The sequence below is a fragment of the Chanos chanos genome, chromosome 7, assembly GCF_902362185.1.
Source record: "Chanos chanos chromosome 7, fChaCha1.1, whole genome shotgun sequence".
NCBI classification, from domain to species: domain Eukaryota; kingdom Metazoa; phylum Chordata; class Actinopteri; order Gonorynchiformes; family Chanidae; genus Chanos; species Chanos chanos.
This window is the reverse complement of record NC_044501.1, coordinates 43,834,903-43,856,087: the sequence shown is the minus strand read 5'-3', so window position 1 is coordinate 43,856,087 and position 21,185 is coordinate 43,834,903. Positions and strand designations below refer to the sequence as shown.

The window sequence follows — 21,185 nt, the reverse complement described above, 5'->3', positions numbered from 1 at the left end:
GCACCTGCTGTGTCTTTACGCATGCATTGTTTCATGAGGATACTACTTTTCTGTAATCTAAGATACCATGCATTTCAGCTCTCTGCTCTGACAACCCTCCCTCTGGAGAGTCAGTAGGGTAGGGGATTGTCTCTGGCCCCTGAAGAGCAGAGCCGCTGTACTAAGAGGAAAGTCTCCTGATTCATTCTCAGTGCTCTGTTCACTATGTGGGAGACGAACTTCTCTGAGCCAGTTCATCACACTGCTATAGGATCCTGACAGATGCTTAGTCACATTAATGGAGAGTGTTCATATGAAAACATGCTTCAGTAACAATACTCTGACCAATTAAAAACCTCACACAAATGGCTTTACTGTTCACTCGGTTGATTAATATGTCCCACCATGTCTGGCTTTAAACCGAAGATAAGGAAAGAGATCAAAGATGGTTATAAGAGAAATCTTGGTTGTTACGCCATAAAAAAGACAGTATTATTGCACTGAGTCATGTAAACAGAGGTGTCATATTTCAAAACGTGCCATATGACATATCTGGATTTTCTCGACTGGTAACATATCAGAGTGTACTTGACATACCTGAGCTCTCACACTGTCATGACTGAAAACCTGGGTGGCAAATACTGTAAATAACAAACACTAAATTTATTCACATAAATTGTGTACTATGTCTATAAACTCATAACAGACGTGCTTCTTCTTCTTCTTCTTCTTCTTCTTCTTCTTCAACATGTCATTCTTCAACTTTTGAACGTTAAAAAAATGACCTTCACCTTTAAAATTAAAATTTCCTTTTTCTGGTATTGTATGCATGTTTTAGTCTTGAACAGAGGATTGTTTAACTCTTTTGCAGCAACTGTCATGAAGGGGGGGGGGGGGGGGGGGGGGGGGGGGGGGGGGGGGTCTGGACTGGATGCAAGTGCGGGCAAATGCTTAATTTAAATAGTAATCAAAATTCGAAGTCAATAAACAGGTAGGGTCTGGTACCCAAAACACAGGCGGCAGGGGACTGGACAAGATGTGAAGTCAAGTTACAACTAAGGTCAGAACACCAGAGTGCTACCAGGGAGAACATGGTTAACAGAGGGAACTGGGCTAACTAAGGAACTGGGGTAGCAAGGCAACAAAGCAACAAGGAACAGGGCTAACTAGGAACTGGGGTAGCAAGGAAATAAGGCAACAAGGAACAAGGCACAACTAAGCGTAATCAGCATGTGAGGAAATTCTCATGGACACATATGAAAACAAACGGGTGTATGTAGACAGATACAATCAAGAAACAAACTTCAGATAGGTGCAATCAGGTAACATGGTGAGTAGCCAGTCAAGTGCAACTGGCTTCTGACTGGCCAGGAGACAGTGCCCTGACAGCAATTTGTTTGTGTAGATATTCTCTCCCTTGGATCATCCAAATGAGTCTGTGGTATAGCATTATGGCAGTTTTCTTATTTTAGACCCTAGGCTTACTAAAAACTACCATTTCCAAAAACATCTTCTCCCCTTGGAGATACTTGAACGCATTGTTTGATATGTAAGCGCTCTCAAAGATCAAGTTTACACAATAACACGTTTCCATGAAACGAGGCTGTGCTCTGTGGACTGTACAGTTCAACCAGAGAGAAAACAAATCAGCGAGGCACAAAAAGACACTTATGGATTGACAAAGGTATGAAAAACTATAGTGAAGACTGAAGGCAGATAATATTTGACGGAAGAGTTCAGAGAAATGGCTTCTGGAGATTCCCATTCACAAGGTGAGGTCTTCTGACATAATTTATAAACATAAGCAAATCGAATTTAAATTTCTTTTGCTTAGGAGCTGCTGTTTGTTAAAAATGTTTTTATTTCACCTTAAAAAAAGGATTGCTTTAGGTTACACTTTACAAATAAGCAAAGACCCACCATCTTATTCTGTATTAACTCAGAATTCTGTGTTAAGAGGAATTGGTGCAAACATTAAGGAGAATGATGCCTCCGCTGAGGCCAAGATGGGCAAGCAGCATTGACATCATTCCCCCAACGTGTGGGTATTATTACTATAAAACTTGTCAAATGTTGCTGATAAACATTTGAATCTGAATGCAGCATTTTCTTTACTCTTTCCCTTTTACAGTGAGTGGAGCTGGACCTGATTAGTGCCTCTGAGTCAGCAGCATTCTCTGAATTTCAAACAGAATATCAGGAACAGAAGCATCTGTGTTACTTAGAAGTGGGTCTTAAAATCTTAAAATAAGCACTTATATACGTGTGTATGTGTGTATGTGTATATACATATACACACATATCTTTTTTTCTTCAATGGACAAGACATTTTGAAAGCTGATTACAGTATGTATGATAACACTGGTCTTTTCTTTACTTGCAGCAGTAGAGAAGGTGTTCTCTGCCAATAGTGGAGATAGGCCAAAAATGTCCTTTCACAATCCCGACTCTTCAGAGAAAGCATTAGCTTTTAAGCGAGGGTCTAATTTGAGATCTGCAGTATGTCTTGAGTTTGGAAAAAGGAAAAGTGCTTAATGTTCCCAAAATCTGGACTCTCTTAGGCCTATAGTAGAAGAGCAGGTTTATAATTCTCACCATGAAAAATTAATTATTGTAAATAAACAAAAAACTAATTTATAGAATTATATGAATGTGGTAATATCGGGTTTTTTTTTCGTATAAGGTGTGTAATTCCATGCATATATGTGTATATCAATCACTGTATTCCGAAAGCCGTAACAACTCCTAAAATTTAAACTTGATTTTCCTTCATTTGTTTCGTTTTAATTATTTTTTTAAGTTATATAAACACATTTTATATAAAATGTGTGTGTGTGTGTGTGTGTGTGTGTGTGTGTGTGTGTGTGTGCGTGTATGTGGGTGGGTGTACGTCTGAACATTTTAGTTGCTATGAGCTCAGTTTTGTAATAAGACTAAAGGTTACTTCAGCCAAAGAGAGCAAGAGTAAGGTGTTCTATGTCTAAACAGGTTTTGAAACATGATCCTGTGCCAGTTTCTAATGCAGAAGACAGTCCCACATGCGCACACACACTTGCATGCACACACACACACACACACACACACACACACACACACACACACAGGGAGGGGTGGGAGAGAGAGAGAGCCGAAGTAAAATACAGCATTATTTTAATCTCACATTTGAGGTATCTCAGACAGGACTGATGATCAGTATGTTATATTCATTAGCCTGGCATAAATGATAAATGTCCCTTCATTCATCCATCGTAGCAGCAGAAAACAGAGCAGCAGAACCTTACATGGGAGAAGTCACTTATGCTTTCCATATATTTTCCTCAACTTACCAATACAGTGCTTTATTTTAACACAGCTTTTTCTCATTTTATACCCCTGATGACCTAATTGCTCTTTGTTGCATTTCTTTATTCACACCAGTATAGAACATACTTTAGTCCTTGCCTATGTATGCATCAGAACATAAAGGGAAAAAACAAACAAGCAAAAGAAAGACTTTTCTGTAATCTAAGATACTGTGCATTTGGCAGATCTGTCAGTTCTCTGCTCCAATAACCCGTCCTGCGGAGAGTCGGTTGGAGGCTGTCTCGGCCTCTGGAAGTGCAGAGCCTCTGTACCAAGGGGAAGGTCATCCGAACTATTCTCAACGCTCTGTTCACTGTCTGGTGGATGGGCCAGCGTGAGCCAGTCCATCACTCTTTTATAGGATCCTGACAGGTGTTGAAACACATTAAAATCCCCTTCGGAGGCTGTGAACAAGACAGGGAATGGACAGCAAACAAATGAATCAATACAACAACCTGACGTTTTGTTTTTTTCAGACCTAAATTAGATGTTCACATTAATGTATGTCTGAGTGACAATGAACTGACCCACATCAAAAAGTCACAAAGGGAAAATGGCTTTACTATTCATTCGACTGGCCAGTGTTTTCCAATACCTACCACTTCCAAAATTAAAAACGACTGTAAACGTGACACAAATATTAGCCTCCAAAAATGACTCAAAAGATGTTCATGTTTTTAGACCAAACTGTATCTTAAAGCCATGCGTGTATAATAAAGCAGTAGTCTGGAAAAGTGCATATGGTTTGTATTTAGTGTCTTGGTTGGCTTGGAGTCAGAATAGGGAATAGGGAATAGCACAAGCTATTCCCTATTCTGATATGTCATAGGCATACGGCTGGAACAGGACACATTAGAAAAAAAAAAAAGAAAAAAAAAGAAATGTGCATGGCTGAACTGATTGACATAACAGATGAAGTACCCACATTTCACATACAATCTAGGGAGCTGAAAAAGATTGCTTGTCTAAAAATTTTGCTCTCAGTATTTTCATGCCAAAAATGTGTTCAATGTTTGGCAACATCTGGATCAAGCCTGAGAAAGTGAAGGGAGTGAAGTTGCTGTGGATCCTTCAGATGTGTGAAACTCTGATAGGTAACTAGTGATAAGAACATAAAGTAAGCTTTTTTTTGGAGGTCACTGGACCTCTAAAACTTAACCAGCATTTAAATCCACACTGTGTGATTTTCAATGGTCAGTCATTTGTTTCTCGTTAAATTAGTGAATAATCGACAATAACTTAAATAGACAGCTACATTAAATCACCATGGACACTTACAGTTAAAACTCTCTCCCAAGACTCTCTGCACAATTTCTTCTTCTCTTTCCTTCCAAATTTCATCCAAACATTCTCTGACCACATCCAGCGAGGACTGTCTGGTCATCTCCCTTGCTGTCGATCTCATGATGAAGCTTTGGCCTCTATTTTCTGACACCATTTTATCAATCTTCCTCAGCAACTCTGTAACTTGAGATTCATCTGCTGTGCTCTTATTATTAAAGATGTGGTATCTGTTTCCACATTTTTCTATGAGCCATTTGAGATTTTGTCCCTCAGTCTCAATGTGCTGATCTATGGTTGTATATTCTAATAAGTCACCTCTGGTAAACAGTACTATTGTGTGTCTCCAAATACTGTCACTGATGAGATGCAAGTGCTCTTCAACCTCCGTTTTATGTTTCCCTGTGAACGAGGAGTTTGAATCAATAACCAGTAAAACAGCATGAGGTCCTGGTGGACACAAAGTTATGCTTTGTCTGATCTCCTGTTTCACTTCTTCTGGGGTGTTCTGTGCGGTGTACTTCCACCAACCAGGGGTGTCCACCACAATTATCTTCCTCTCTGCCACCTTCCCTTGTTTCTTCACACATTCCTTCACTGCGGTTTGGGTGTCAAAGACCTCTTGGCCAAGAAGGGTATTTCCAGATGAGGATTTTCCTGATGCTCTCCCTCCCAGAAGCAGTACTCTTAGCTCTGAAGGGGCTTCATCCATTGACAAAAGAGACTGAGGAATAGACAAGGAACTGAAACCACTAGCGGAAAGATTTGATCCAGATGCTCCTATTGTACTTTCAGACACTGGCAGCTTTTGGATTTCTGTGCTCTTGTTTGCATCTTTAGCACCCTTCCGTCGGTCCCATTCTTGTTCCACCATAGATTTGATTTGCATCTCTCTCGCCCTTTCTTCTTGAGTCTCCTCATGTTTGTCAAGGATGAAGTGCTGACCTCCCAGGCCGGCCACCATCTCCTCTATTTTCATCAGCAGCTCTGGGATCTGAATCGCGGCGGATTTACTCTCGTCATTCAAGACATGATATCGGTTCCCGCATTTCTCGACAAGCCACTGAAGGGCTCTCCCTCCACTCTCAATACACTGCTCAATACTTGTGTCTCCTAGCCAGTCACCCTGGGTGAACAACACCATGGAGTGTCTCCAGACATGGTCTCCGAAAATCCTCATGTGTCCCTCTACCGACGTTTTGTTTTCAGCCGTGAAAGCCATGTCTGCCCGGAGGACGATGAGGAAGGCATGAGGCCCTGGTGAGCAGAGAGACACACTACGCTCCAGCTCCCGCTTCAGCCACGGTGGACACTGTTTAAAAGAATCTGATGCCCAAGAGGGTGTGCTGACCACTTTGATATTTCTTCCTCCCAAATCAGACTGGGCAGTCAGACACTTTGTGTTACCGTCTTGTGATGCGAACACTTTAACCCCCAAAATGTTCTTGCCTGCTGATGTCTTTGCAGGGCTGCAGTAACCCACCATTACAATCCTAAATTCTGAGACATAGTGTTCCTCAGCTGTTAGATGGAGAGGTAAAAAGATATATGAAAATAATGACAAAACATTTATATTTTTCAAAGGCTACAAAAATAAACAATATGTTGACCACTTTAACATATGTTAACATCAAGTAAGAATTTCATTGTACAGTGTAACTGCCTGTTCTGCTGTGCACATGACAATAAAACTCTTGAATCTCTTGAATCTTGAATTATCATACAAAAAATATGAAACATTAACAAAGAAGAAGAAGGAAGGAGGAGGAGGACGATGACAACAACAGCAACAACAACAACAACAACAACAACAACAACAAAAACAACAACAACAACAACCTCTCAGTGGCGTGCCGTCAGGGCAAGCAAGGCAAGCCCTGCTTGCCTTACTTTCCTACATGAAAATAAACATCAAAAGATATATCTCTTAAGGGTGATAATTTTCTACATATATGTACAATACACAATCTCACTCACTCACTCATTATCTAAGCCGCTTATCCTGATTAGGGTCGCGGGGGGTACTGGAGCCTATCCCAGCGCACATAGGGCGAAAGGCGGGGAAACACCCTGGACAGGTCGCCAGTCCATCGCAGAATACACAATCTACTACTGTCTATTTTAATAGATTTCTCCCACAATCCACTCACTGCCCTCTTGTGGCGTTTTTGCCCTGTTTCGCTGTGCTTTTCTGCCGAGAATAAGCTGTGCATGCCTACAGCTCGTGAAACTCAAAAGCAGATCTGTTCACCTGACATCATGGATACGGTTGAAAAGTGTAGGCAAGCAGTTTTAGAATCACTTGTCCTGTCCTGACATCAATTTTTGCATTAAAAGAGAAAATACGCTTGCTTGCCTAAGTGAAAAACCCACTGCACGCCACTGCAATAAATACAGCAAAAATGAATACAACTAACCTTTGCAAATATTGCGCAGTGTTTCTCTTTGTATGTCATATCTCAGGAAACGCTCTGTTGCCTTTTCCTGTATTTCTAACTTCCAGTCCCCCACTTCTCGTAAAACTGTGCCATCCATCCCCAGACATCTACCACCATTCAGTGCTACCATCTCTTCAATCTTCTCCAGCAGCTCTTTGACCTGAGTGATGTCCCCTTTATCCATGTTGTTCAGAACATGGTATCTGTTCCCTGATTCATCTACAAGTCTCTGCAGACCTATGTCATCACTCTCAATGTGTTGTTCAATGCTTTTGCCACCAAGAAAATCTCCCATGGTGAACAAGATCATAGTGTGGTTCCACAGTCCATCCCCAAGCAACCTGAGATATTGCATCATAATCTTGCGATATGACTCTGTGAAGGAAGCACTTGTATTAACCACTAAAAGAATGACATGGGGTCCTGGAGGACAGAGAGAAATACTTTGTCTGATCTCCCGTTTGTCCAGCTCTGGAGCTTTCTGTATTTCGTGGTCCCTCCACCATCCAGGAGTGTCCACGATAGTCACCTGTCTTCCAAACACTCTTCCCTGTCTCACCACACACTGGGCAGTTCTCTTGTCTATCTCAAATTCCTCATTTCCCAGGATGGTGTTTCCTGCTGAGCTCTTCCTGCTTCTTCTTGGCCCCAGAAGTACAATCCTCACCTCTGAGAGATGGCGGGATTCCTCTGAAAGAGACAGGAAACAGCTTCTTTTATAAATCTTTCTTTGTTCTGCATTTTCCCCTTTTTCTTCCAGAGTTTGTTCCCCTGTATCTCACTCCCCGCTGCTTATACCACCTCAATGCCAGCCTGGGAGTGACATGGATTACCACATGTCTCCCCCAGTAGGCATGGAAACACCCCCCCCCCCCACCCCCGCACATAAATATAGTATAAAAATAATAGATGACCATAAAATAATTGTAAATGATACCTGTGTATTCTTGCCTGAGACTCTCTCTCTTGCTGTCCATGTCTGTCTTCCTCTTCTTTGCCCTCTGTTCCACCTCCTTCCTTCGTGTTTCCACCTGTTCCTGCACTTTTCTGTCCATAACGAAGTAGTGGTTTCCATTATCTGTCACCATTTCTTCAATCTTCTCTAGCAGCGCTGTCACCCGGGTGAGACTGTCCTTGTTGTTGAGAACGTGATACCGGTTCCCACATTTCTCCACCAGCCACTTGAGGGCGCTCCCCTGACTCTCTATGTGCTCTTCTATGCTCTTACCACCAAGCCAGTAGCCCAAGAAAAAGAGTACAAAACTGTGGTTCCAGGCCTTGTTTCCTAGGATCATGTGATGTCTCTCCCATGCTTTCCTGTGTTCCTCAGTGAAAGTTACATTCACAGGTATGACCAGCAGAAAAACGTGTGGTCCAGGAGAACACAGGGCCACAGCATCAACAAGCTGATCAGTCACCTGCTCTACTGATTTCCTGTAATCAAAAGAATAAGTCCACCAGCCAGGAGTGTCCACAATGGTGATCTGTCTGCCTGCTACCTCTCCCTGGCTCTTCACACTGCTCGCAGTGGGGGTCCCGGCTTCGAATCCCTCATAGCCAAAGATGGTGTTAGCAGCTACACTTTTCCCACAACTTCTCCACCCCAGGAAAACGATCCTAAAGCCAGAGGCCTCTGACTGATCTGGATTGCGAGGAAATGTGAAGATGAGGAAACAAAAGTTCTTTGCAATTCGAAATACTGAGATTGAAATTTTTCATTATATGCAAAATTGAAAAGACAAAGAGGAAATGTAGGCAGGATTTCATTCAGTTTTCTCTTACTGTTGTTCACCACTTTGAATTTTTTCCCACTTTCTCTCCAATTTGGTAAAATGAGGCAGTTTTTAACATTCAAATAAAATTAACATTTTAACTACTGCTACCATGGCTGCGAGAGTAAGCTTTCTGTTCAGTGAAGAGATCTAAAAAGTTGTGTCATTTCCTCAGCTAACTGCCAGGCTACACTTCTAGCATTGTTAGGTGCTGTATATTTTTCAAAGAGGATACTGTTTTTGCATCTCAGAGATGTCATGGTGTTCCTGTTATTGTATTACAAATGAAATATTTGACTTCTGAAACAAGCTAAAACTGTATTTTCTTCAATGTCAACAGTTATTCGCTGCATGACATGTACAATTTACTCTTAATGTTAACACACTACTGTCAGACAAGAAGTGCTTAATGTAATAAATAAAAGCATTGATTTTATTATGCTGTTTATTCTTTTAGGTTTGCATTGTCTTTATTTGATTCAAGTCTTACCTGGTAGAGATGAGCCCACTGTTGCCATATTCTATTCTGTTTAAATCCCATGTAAAATTCAGTTTAAAAATAAAAATCAGAGTTTAATAAAGACATGGACTCTGTTCTGGTGTCCTGCAAAAGAGAGAGAGAAAGAGAGAGAGAGAGAGAGAGAGAGAGAGAGAGAGAGAGCATGATCAAACCAAGCTCTAAAGAATGAGGTGTGGTGTCATGTTTCACACTGCAAAAACACGATCCAGAATTTCTGGATTTGTGACATATAAGAGAGCGCTTAAGGTAAACTTCTGTGGGTGGGGATTCACGGAAATAGAGCTAAAAAAAGATCAGCACTAAATAGCACATCTGTTACACTTTATAAAATAAATGTGTTTGACATATCATATACTCATATATACATAATGGAATTATACTGATGAGTGTTCCCTCCAAATTTATGATTTGAAAAAACTTGGCTCTCTGCCAAGCATGGCGTGACATTCCAAAGGATTTCAGCAATCGAAAAAGACGACTGGCACCACCACAAACAAATCGAGAATCTGTCTTCTATAGCGCAGCAAACTTCTATAGCGCAGCAACTGATGTTTGAGGTGAACACAAGAAGGAACTGCAACACATGTAAGCTGAAATCCAAACCCTAAGGGTGGAAGATCTGAGAGTAGCCGTGGAGGAGTGCCGGCCTTACAGTTGGAAATCTCTTTTAAAATTACACGGCTTGAAAAAGAAGGAAAGGGAGGATATGAGAGAGAGAGGGTGATAGACGTCCCGGCGCGATTAGGCACCTGGCATCCATGACAGTCTACATGCTGGCAGGCCTTGACATCCCACATCGTCTCAGTCCCAAAGAAGAACAGATCTGTCATCATTCTCTTTTCAATAAGAAGCGTTTGGGATGCGGCTTGGCATGCTTACTGGAGAATATTCATATACTCATATATACATAATGTCATTAATTTACATCCAGTGTCATTGTCATTTCTCCAGTAGGCGGAGCTACCATTAATTATTTGGGTGCAATTGGTCAATTTTTGCATTTGACATCTGCAGTGCTATATACTATTACCTAACTGGTTATGCTTTGGCTACATTACTTTTATAGTTTATTCGTATATTTTTCAACCATATATTATTCTTATTCACTTTTAACTTCTCCTTCCTTGTAGGATACTGAGATTTAAGCCAGGGTTACAAGCTATTTATTTCATTTAGTCCTTTTCACACTGTGTCATACTTTCTAATGGTTTCTATCCACCTCTCCATTTTTTTGGTGAGTTCTTCGGTTCTCCAAAGTTCTTGTCTGTACTGGAGGTTAATTCCAGTCCATTATTGCTATGGAGTATGTTACCAGGTCATTGACTGTCTTGCCTTTGAATGTGAGAGGAATGTGTGCTGTTGTGAAGAGAAAAGCCATATTCCTGTTTTGTGAGGGAAGCGATGCAGATATAGTACTTCTCCAAGAGACCAACTCGGGTGCGTCGGACGCTAAATTTTGGAAGACTCAGTTGGGGAATTCAATGCATTATAGTCATGATAGTAATCACTCAGGTGGGGTGGCCATTCTTTTGCACAGATTTAAATGGGAGGTGCTAGAGGTGGTTGGGGGTTGGGTCAAGTGAGGGGAGGTGGATGATTATTGTCATAAAACAAGACAGTGGTACTTTCATTGTATGCAATGTTTATTGGCACAGCTCTCATCCTTGCAATAAGACATTGTTTGCTCAGATATCAACTAATGTCAAAATGTTGTATGACAAGTATAATGATACTCATATTAGTTTAGGTGGTGATATCCTTAATATCCTAATATATATATATATATATATATATATATCCTCCAGTTTTACTCTGTTAGTGCAGTGGATGCATATTGCTCAACATGAAATTCCTCAGAGATAGAAACCCAAATTTATCACCAGCCCTGACAGGACATCAACCATGTGCTCCCCAACTCCATGCCCCTGCATACAGGGCTCTCCTCTAATCTAATAAATCACTACATCGCCATCTAGTGGATGTGGATGTATGAATAAGTACATCCTTTTTTCTGTACGACTTATAATATTCTTATAGCCACTTATAACAACATGTGTGTGTGTGTGTGTGTGTGTGTGTGTGTGTGTGTGTAAGTGTTGATTAAGTGCTGTGAAATAGTTAGTGAATTAAAGAAATGTTGATTTAAAGATATAAGAAGAAATTGCTCTTCCAATGCAACAGAGGTTCTTACCTTATCTGCTCTTCCTCTCTGCCCAGTTGCGTTCTTATGAATATGCACCTCAACGTACTCATGTTTATTTGTGTCCATTGACGATGACTGAGTTCTTGCTGCTCAGATGAAACCATTTAAATATAAAAAAGATTGTGTATTTCATGTACTGCTTGTGACTTTCACGCAGGTTCTTACTGTCATATCTGTTAGTGCGTTTTTACTCAACAAAAGGTTGGTGAAGTTCTCTTTCTCTCTAAGTCTATGTCTTTTCCTCCATAACACTGTTTACCTGAGCAGTCATAGTCTCATTGATCAGTATCAGGTTATCTAGAGAGAAGATCGCCTGTGGATAGTGCATTAAGAACATGTACAAACATGTACAAACGTGGCAAGGCAGTTCAAACATTCTAAGGTCTGACATGTAGGACTAGGTGTTAATATCCCTTATCTGCACTCCTGAGACCTGCCGCCGAGACTCTTTGGGATGGTCAAGTGAGTAGTGCCCTCTTTCCCTGATGTTTCGCTAATAGGCCCCTCAAACTGTTGCTAAGGTTGAACTTTGAAGGATTAATGCTGTTGTAAACCTTGGCCAAGTGGCACCGCTTCAGATCCACACTTTGGTAACATGGTTCCAGTCTACACTTTGGGAACCACCTTAGCTGAAGTAACAACAATAACAACAACAACACAAAATGCAAACAGTAAACCAAAACAAAAACATTGGCATATGGAGTTATGGCGGGAACTCCTAAGAACACATGACTGGCGACTTGTCAAAGGATCAGTCAACCCTCAGTTAAATGAGCAAGCTTGGAGAGAGGTATCTGAGGAGGGTTCTTCTTCTTTCAGAGATTCCAGCTGAACTGTTTCCTAACACTGAGCTCTGCCAGCCAGACAGGTAGTCTAGAGGAAGAATTATTACCAGCCCCTTAGGAGTCCAGAGCTTGATACCCAGCTACAACCCACTGAGATTCGCAGCCTTGTTTTCCCTCGACCTGCATCAGTGACTAGACAGCCCGTGGCCTAACGGTTAGAGAAGCGGGCTTGTGACCGATTCCCAGGACCAGTAAGAAAACACAGCTGAAGAGCCCTTGGACAAGGCACTTCACTCCCACAGTTGAGAGTGGGTGCAGTGTTCTGCCCACTGCTCCTGTGCCTAGTGGTTGCGTGTGCTCATTACTGGTGTGTATGGATGGGTTAAAATACAGAGGTCAAATTCACTGCTCACTGTTCACTGTATTTGTTTGCAATCACAGAAATTTAATCTTTTAATTTTAATTTCCATTTTAGACCCATACCACACTGAGCTCAGTAGGCTGGACACCAGATCAACAGAAACCTACAGATAAAGAACCACTTAAAGTGCGTAAAAAACCTACTAACTGTTTATCCTGTCACCCTGTAAACTGTGAAACATGCCACATGTAAACATGCATGTGTATAAATGTGACAAAAGCGCCATATGTAGAGCTACAATAATAAGTCAAATCACTCTGGTAGTTACAGTTTAAAATTAAAACAGAATTGACAGCAGTTGATTCCAAGCAAAGCTTTAATGTCAGAATTTTAAATTAACATGAATAGTGTGGTCCAAAGTGTTTTGTTAAAAAGGCAACAACTAAGACATTTATGGGTTTTTTTCTGCAAAAGGTACTGTAAATAAAATTCTGGGGGGAAAAAAATCGCATTTAATCCTAATGCAATCAAGCTTTTCATTTAGCAATCCTGAAAAAGCGAAAACATTATCCCGCTCTTGAAACAGGATGAAAGTTATGAAATAAAAGAATATACAGATATCCGACTCTTCCAACAGGGAACTTGAAGTTAGAAGGCCCAGGGGATCTTCACTGATCCATTCAGTCCTCTATAAAACAAAGAATAAATAACAGCATGACAGAATGTTTAAGCACCACACACACACACACGCGCGCACACACACACACACACACACACTTACCTTCATAGTTGCTGCAGATGAAGTTGAATCTCTCAGTGTCAGAGAAGCTGATCCATTCTTTGTTTCCTCCAGACTCAACTGCTCCTGTAATTCCCCCATTACTACATTCTTCCACCCCAGTTCCATTCCCTGGAGCCCAGTTCTGGTAGCAGAGAGATTGTCCACTCACCCAAAACCAGGAGCCCGTAGTGCAGCTGTAATGTAAGCCCAGCCACACATGATCAGTGGAGGCCTTTTCAACCATCTCCATCACCCACTTCTGAATCTTCTCTGAGTGAACTGAGACCAGGTCCACATGACGCTCTCTGCAGTAATTCAGAGCTTCACTCCAGGTCAGAGTCTCATTGATCAGGATCAGCTTGTCTAGAAATATTAGAATAAACTACAATATAATAAAAGACAGCCCATCCATAGTATATGACAGAATTGTTCTTGGAGCAACACAGAATTACTCCGGCTTTGGTTCTAGCTATTCATGGTATTCAGTACATAGGGTTATATCTCAATAAATTACACTGAATCAGCTCACCTTCATAGCAAACAAATGGCATTTTATTGTCACATGGCAAATCATGCCATTGTCCCGGTTTATTACCAGTTACCTGCATGTCAGCACACTTCTCATTACCCCTTTTATTATTAGGTTGTCCAGGTGCCCAGTTTCTGAATGAGGATTTACTCTGATCTGACCATTTCCATGAGTCCATGAACAGGCCGATCCAGGCAGAGCTACTGTCCTTTATCAAACTCCATATCATGTGATTCTCAGTCTGGTTCCTCACACTGACCAGGTCTGTATGATGTTCTCTGCAGTAGCTCTGAGCTTCTGTCCAGGTTTTGGTCTCAGTAATCACTATGTATCTCTCACTGCTGACCTTTCTCTCTGGAAGACAAAGATTTTATTAATCCTTTCACTTCGTTATGATTTTTACAATCATGATTTAGCTTATTAAAAACATACATCTTTTTTAATGTTTTTAATTATTTTTGTTCTGTTTTTTGTTTTTTTTAAATATAATCACATACATATGACTTTTTTACTAATTAATTTGATTTTTGGTTCATTTTAGTCCTATTAACTTGTCTTTCAACTTGACAAATATCTTAATTTCATGGCAAGAAAACTGTAATTCATATATAATTTTGACCATTAAAATAATGTATAAAGAGTAATCACCATCATAACACACAGACATTTGCTTCTTATTACATGGTTCATTATTCCATTTTCTATGAGCTCTCATCCCAGTACAGTGGTGATTGTTGAGATTATTTGGCTCTCCTGGGTGCCAGTTTGTAAACTCCATTTCTCCCTCTCTGTAGAATGCTGGATCTCCCAGAGACCACTGCCACCTCATATCACCACTCTTCTCCAGTCCAATCCAAACACGCTCAACATCTCCTTTAACAGTTTTAATCAGCTCATCTGTGTCCTCTTGGTTTTCAATAGTGGCCAGGTCAGTGTAGTGGTCTCTGCAGTATGTCTGTGCTTCAGTCCAGGTTTTTAACTTATTCACAAAGTGATACTGATGAGGAACACATGCAGACAGCATGAAGAGTCCTGTACAGAACAATGTTAACATGACTGTCACTATACTAGAGCACATAAAATCCATAATATACATAAATACACAAAAAGACACATTGAAGGCAAAAAATACATGAAAAAGGTTATTGTTAATGCCTCCCTGCATCTGATTGCCAACATATCAAGAGTCCCTGTATTTTAAGCTGGCTTAGTTAAAACACTGTGTGAAAATATTAAAACAGTAATCATTGCATGTTATGTATCAATATTAACACAGCGTGAAAATGTTTAATTCTTACTTATTCCTGCTACATATTATATACATGCCACACATAATACATACAAACATGCGTGTGGGTGCACAGACACAGACTCAAACAGTCTTAGATACATTACACTGACCTGACTGAGTGAGAATGAAATGCATGATGTAAATCATCTCTGATGGATCTAAATAACAGACAGGTCCATTTTAGTACTGGCATTATAAACCCAAAACAAATACAGATAAAACCAATGCTACATTATTGGGCTATAAAATTCCCTTATTTGCATAAGCTACATAGGGTTAACCCCTCCTGGAATCGCAATCTTATTGTGATGGAGGGGTTTGTGAGCCCCTGTGATCCTGGGAGCTGTGCTGCCTGGAGCATGTAGCTCCAAGTAGGGTCACCCAAGGCAGAAAGGTCCCAGGTGAGGGGCCAGACCAAAAGCAATTCTGAAAGCCCTTATGAACAGCATCCACATAGAAACAGGCACCTCGTTCCAAATAGGGAGACTGGGGCCCCCTCCTGGAGCCAGACCTGGGAGGGGAGCTCGCAGGCGAGCTCCTGGTGGCCGGACCTGCCACGGGGCCCGGCTGGGCTCAGCCAGAATGAACCATGTGGGGTCACCCTCTCGTGGGCCCACCATCAGCAAGGGGAGAAATAGGGGCCGGGTGCAATGGCACAAGGGTGGCGGGTTGGGGCGAGGGCCCCAGCCGACTGGACTTACGGTATAGAAACTGGCTTTTGGTACGTGGAATGTCACCTTTCTGGGGGGGAAGGAGCCAGAACCTGTGCGGGAGGTGGAGTGATACCAACTAGATATAGTTGGGCTCATTTCTACGCAAATCCTTGGCTCTGGAACCAAACTCCTGGATGGGGGCTGGACTCTGTCCTTCTCCGGAGTTGCCTGGGGTGAGAGGCGACGGGCAGGTGTGGGGTTACTTGTTAGCCCCCGACTGAGCACTGCTGTGTTGGAGTTTGTCCCGGTGAACGAAAAGGTCGCCTCACTGTTTCTTCAGGTTGCAGGGGGGAAATCTCTGACTGTCGTGACGGCGTATGCGCTGAACAGCAGCTGAGAGTACCCAGCCTTCCTAGATACACTGGAAAGTGTCCTAGTGAAGACACCATCTGGGGACTCTTTAGTTCTACTGGGAGACTTCAATGGTCACGTTGGCAATGATGGAGAGACTTGGAGGGAAGTGATTGGGAGGAATGGCCTACCCAATCTGAACCCGAATGGCGCTTTGTTGTTGGACTTCTGTGTTGTCCATAACGAACACCATGCTTGAGCATAAGGCAGCTCATAAGTGTACCTTGGCTAGCACAGGGGACTCCGGAATTGGCTGAGAGGTACCAGCATGCCAAAAGGGCTGCAGCGACATCTGTCATGGAAGCAAAAACAGCAAAAGGACTTTTGGGTTGGCCTAAAAGAGGTTCTGGCAAACCGTTTGGTGACTCAGGAGGGGCAGGCAGGGCCTGGGAGGGTTCTGACCTCAACTGAGGATGTGTTTGGACGATGGAAGGAACACTTTGAGGAGCTCATAAACCTGACCGACACGCCCTCCACAGAGGAGGCAGGGCCAGAAGATCCTGGAGGGTCATCACCCATCTCTCTGGCAGAGGTCACTGAGGCAGTTAGAAAACTCCGAAGTGGCAAGGCACCAGGAATGGAAGAGATCCGCCCTGAAATGCTTAAGGCTTTGGATGTTGTTGGGCTGTCATGGCTGACACGCTTCTTTAATGTTGCGTGGGAGTCAGGGACAGTGCCTGTGGAGTGGCAGACGGGGGTGATGGTCTCCATTTTTGAAAAAGGGGACCGGAGAGTGTGCTCCAGTTATTGGGGTATCACACTGCTCAGCCTCCCTGGGAAAGCCTACTGTGGGGTACTGGAAAGGAGACTGTGTCCGAATGTCGAACCTCAGATCCAGGAGGAACAATGTGGATTCTGTCCTGACCGTGGAACGGAGGACCAGCTGTTCACCCTTGCAGGTTAAACTATATTGAGACTGTGTCTGTTCCCCGACCTATACGAAAATGTAGAAATACTCAGAGAATTTGTTCTAGTAATCTAATTAACATAGATTTAAATCATACAGAATGTACCGCCAGCACCTTCGATCTAAAACTAGGACTGTTAAATATTAGATCTCTTACTCCTAAAGCGCTCATTGTCAATGAAATTATTACTGATCAGGAGTTTAATGTACTGTGTTTAACAGAAACGTGGATCAAACCAAATGAGTACGTCGCATTAAATGAAGCTAGTCCTCCCGGATACAGTTATATACACCAGCCTCGTGTAACTAGCAGAGGAGGAGGCGTTGCAGTTATTTATAATGATAGCCTAGGCATCATACAAAAAACTCTACATAAATTCAATGCGTTTGAAGTTCTTTATACAAACATAACATATGTAGCCACAAAAAATACCCAGTCTATCACACTAATTATTATCTATAGACCGCCTGGGCCGTACTCTGAATTCCTCTGTGAATTTGCAGATTTTATCTCAAACCTTGTTATTTCCTTAGACAAAGCTCTAATTGTCGGAGACTTTAACATTCATTTTGATAACCCACAGGACCCTCTGAGAACAGCGTTCGTGTCCATTCTAGATTCAGTAGGGATTAATCAGACGGTCATAGGGCCCACTCATAATGGTGGCCACACCCTCGATCTTATACTAACACTCGGACTAAATGTAGGAAGTATAGTCACATTTCCACAATCTGAAGCTATCTCAGATCATTATCTTATCTCATTCAAAATATTTCTTAGTAATAATATATGCAGCTCGCCACGCTATCATAATAAACGTACGTTTACGCCAGCTACTACGCAGAACTTTATCAATAATCTCCCAGAGTTATCAACTTTGACTGGAACAATGTCACACCCCACAGAACTTGATCAGGCAACTGAATCTTTAGAGTTAACATTCCGCAACACCTTAGATAATGTGGCCCCACTTAAAAGGAAAATAATCAGAGAGAAAAAACTAGCTCCCTGGTATAATGAGCACACACACGCCTTAAAACTTACCACTCGAAAATTAGAACGTAAATGGCGCCAAACTAAATTGGTAGTATTCCAGTTAGCATGGAAGGAGAGCCTCCTGAGCTATAGAAAAGCTCTTAGTGCCGCTAGATCAATGTATCTCTCCACCCTAATAGAAGACAACAAAAATAATCCTAGATTTTTATTTAATATCGTATCAAAACTAACTGGGAATAAAAGCACCTCGGAAACAGGCACACCATCAATGTTCAGTGGCGACGCATTTATGAATTTTTTCAATAGCAAAATTGAAAATATCAGGCAAACAATCCAGGCTATAAATTTTAAACCAGATAATTTGATCACTAACACTGTAGATAACAATATTACTATATCAGATCAGCGATTAGAATGTTTTACTCCCCTTCAGGCGACCGAATTGACCTCACTAATTTCTTCATCAAAATCACCAACTTGTGTACTAGATCCCTTACCTACACGTTTCCTTAAGCAGATACTGCCAGTAGTCATCGAACCGCTTTTAAAAATAATCAATTCCTCCCTTAGTACTGGCTATGTACCTAAATCTTTTAAACTAGCAGTTATCAAACCCCTAATTAAAAAACCTGACCTTGACCCCTGTTCATTGACCAACTACAGGCCAATATCTAACCTCCCCTTTATTTCCAAGATCCTAGAAAGGGCTGTAGCACAGCAGTTATGCTCATACTTACATAAGAATAACATCCATGAACTGTATCAGTCAGGATTTAGGCCTCATCACAGCACAGAGACAGCACTGGTTAAAGTTGCAAATGACCTCTTACTGGCCTCTGATCAGGGTTGTGTCTCCTTGCTTGTGCTACTTGACCTCAGTGCAGCCTTTGACACCATTGATCATACCATTCTCCTTGATAGACTAGAAAATGTTGTTGGAGTTAAGGGAACGGCCCTCTTATGGCTTAGGTCCTACTTAACTGATCGTTATCAGTTTGTTGATGTAAATGGTGAGTCCTCTGCACATACTGAGGTAAAGTTCGGAGTCCCACAAGGTTCTGTTTTAGGCCCACTGCTTTTCTCTTTATATATGCTACCTCTAGGTAATGTTATTCGTAAACACGGTATTAGCTTCCACTGCTATGCTGATGACACACAGTTGTATGTCTCAGCGAAGCCAGACGAGAGACACCAACTTAACAAAATTGAGGAATGTCTAAAGGATATTAGGCACTGGATGCTTACGAATTTCCTCTCACTCAACACTGAAAAAACAGAAGTACTTGTACTAGGATCACATGCAGCTAGGAGTAAGCTTTCCGACCACATAGTTACTCTGGATGGCCTTTCTCTTTCATTAGGTGCAGCAGTAAAAGATCTTGGTGTAATTATTGACCCCAGTCTTTCATTTGAAGCTCATGTAGATAATATTACCAGGATAGCCTTCTTTCATCTTAGAAATATTAACAAGATAAGAAATGCATTGTCATTTCAAGATGCTGAAAAATTGGTTCATGCTTTCATTACCTCTAGATTAGACTACTGTAATGCCTTACTGTCTGGATGCTCTACTAGGTGTATAAATAAGCTACAGTTAGTTCAGAATGCAGCAGCCAGAGTTCTTACTAGAACCAAAAAATATGATCACATCACCCCTATCTTATCCACACTGCACTGGCTCCCAGTCAAATCTCGTATTGATTATAAAATCTTACTATTAACATATAGAGCATTAAATGGTCTTGCGCCACAGTACCTGCGCGAACTCCTGGTCTTTTATGATCCACCACGCCTACTTAGATCAAAAGGTGCAGGCTATTTGTTGGTACCTCGAGTTATGATGGCTACAGCAGGGGGCAGAGCCTTCTCTTACAGAGCCCCACAGTTATGGAATAGCCTCCCAATTAATGTTCGAGACTCAGACACAGTCTCTATGTTTAAGTCAAGGCTGAAAACTTATCTGTTTAGCCAAGCCTTTTGCTAATAGCTCTTTACTAGGCAAAGGAGCAGATCTGGAGGGTTCTCGGGCATAGATTGTTTGGTGAACTGGGATGTTTGGATGCTGTCGCCCCCCCACTTTAACATGTTCACTCAGGTTTGTTGACTGTGGAGTGGGTGGCCGCCTTGTGTCCCAGAGTGCCATCATGTCCATATTACCTTCTAGCTCTCCCTTTTAGCTATGCTGTACTAGTTAGTCTTGCTGGAGTCCCTGCCTGCACTCGGCACACGATGTATATTTACCTCAACCATTATGTGGAAATGAACATCTAACAATGTCCCTCTCTCTCTCTCTCTCTCTCTCTCTCTCTCTCTCTGTCGAGCCACACATGCTACTCCTGAGACACCAGTGATCCTGACTCCTCCCGCCCTGTGGACTGATCCATCCTGGTGTCATCATCTTCCATCCCCCGTCAGCCTCCTGTCTACATCACCATCCCCTTTGTTCATGCCCCAATTTATTTTCAGCTGTAACTGCCCACGTGGTCGGCACCTATTGCACACCTGTCTGACCAAGGAGGGGTCTCCTCTCTCTGTGGTCCTCCTCAAGATTTCTCCCATTTTCCCATTTCCCTCTTGGGTTTTTGGGGAGTTTTTTCTTGCCCGCCATGAGGATTAAGTCAGGGGGTGCCGTCATATTTTGATTTGACTGTTGTGGCCTGTAAAGCCCCTTGAGACTGTAAACAGTGATATTGGGCTCTAAATAAACTTGAACTTGAACTTGAACTTGAACTTACTTGAGGGGTCATGGGAGTTTGCCAATCCAGCCTACATGTGTTTTGTGGACCTGGAGAAGGCTTATGATCGTGTTCCCTGGGGTGTCCTGTGGGGGGTGCCAGGTTCATTGCTGCAAGCCATTCGGTCCCTGTGTAACCACAGTGAGAGCTGTGTCCGTATTTTCGGCACAAAGTCAAACTCGTTCCCAGTGAGTGTTGGA

General features: G+C 42.0%; 1 protein-coding gene across 1 annotated transcript; it reads right to left on the bottom strand.

Moving 5' to 3' along the window:
• Positions 1-12,141: 12,141 nt before the first annotated feature.
• On the bottom strand, positions 12,142-15,902 carry LOC115816434 (C-type mannose receptor 2-like). The gene is made up of 5 exons (XM_030779387.1): positions 15,750-15,902; positions 14,826-14,988; positions 13,992-14,345; positions 13,463-13,825; positions 12,142-12,164 (listed from the first exon to the last, which is right to left on the bottom strand). The coding sequence occupies exons 1-5, from the start codon at positions 15,900-15,902 to the stop codon at positions 12,142-12,144; spliced, it is 1,056 nt and encodes a 351-aa protein (XP_030635247.1).
• Between the last annotated feature and the right edge of the window lie 5,283 nt (positions 15,903-21,185).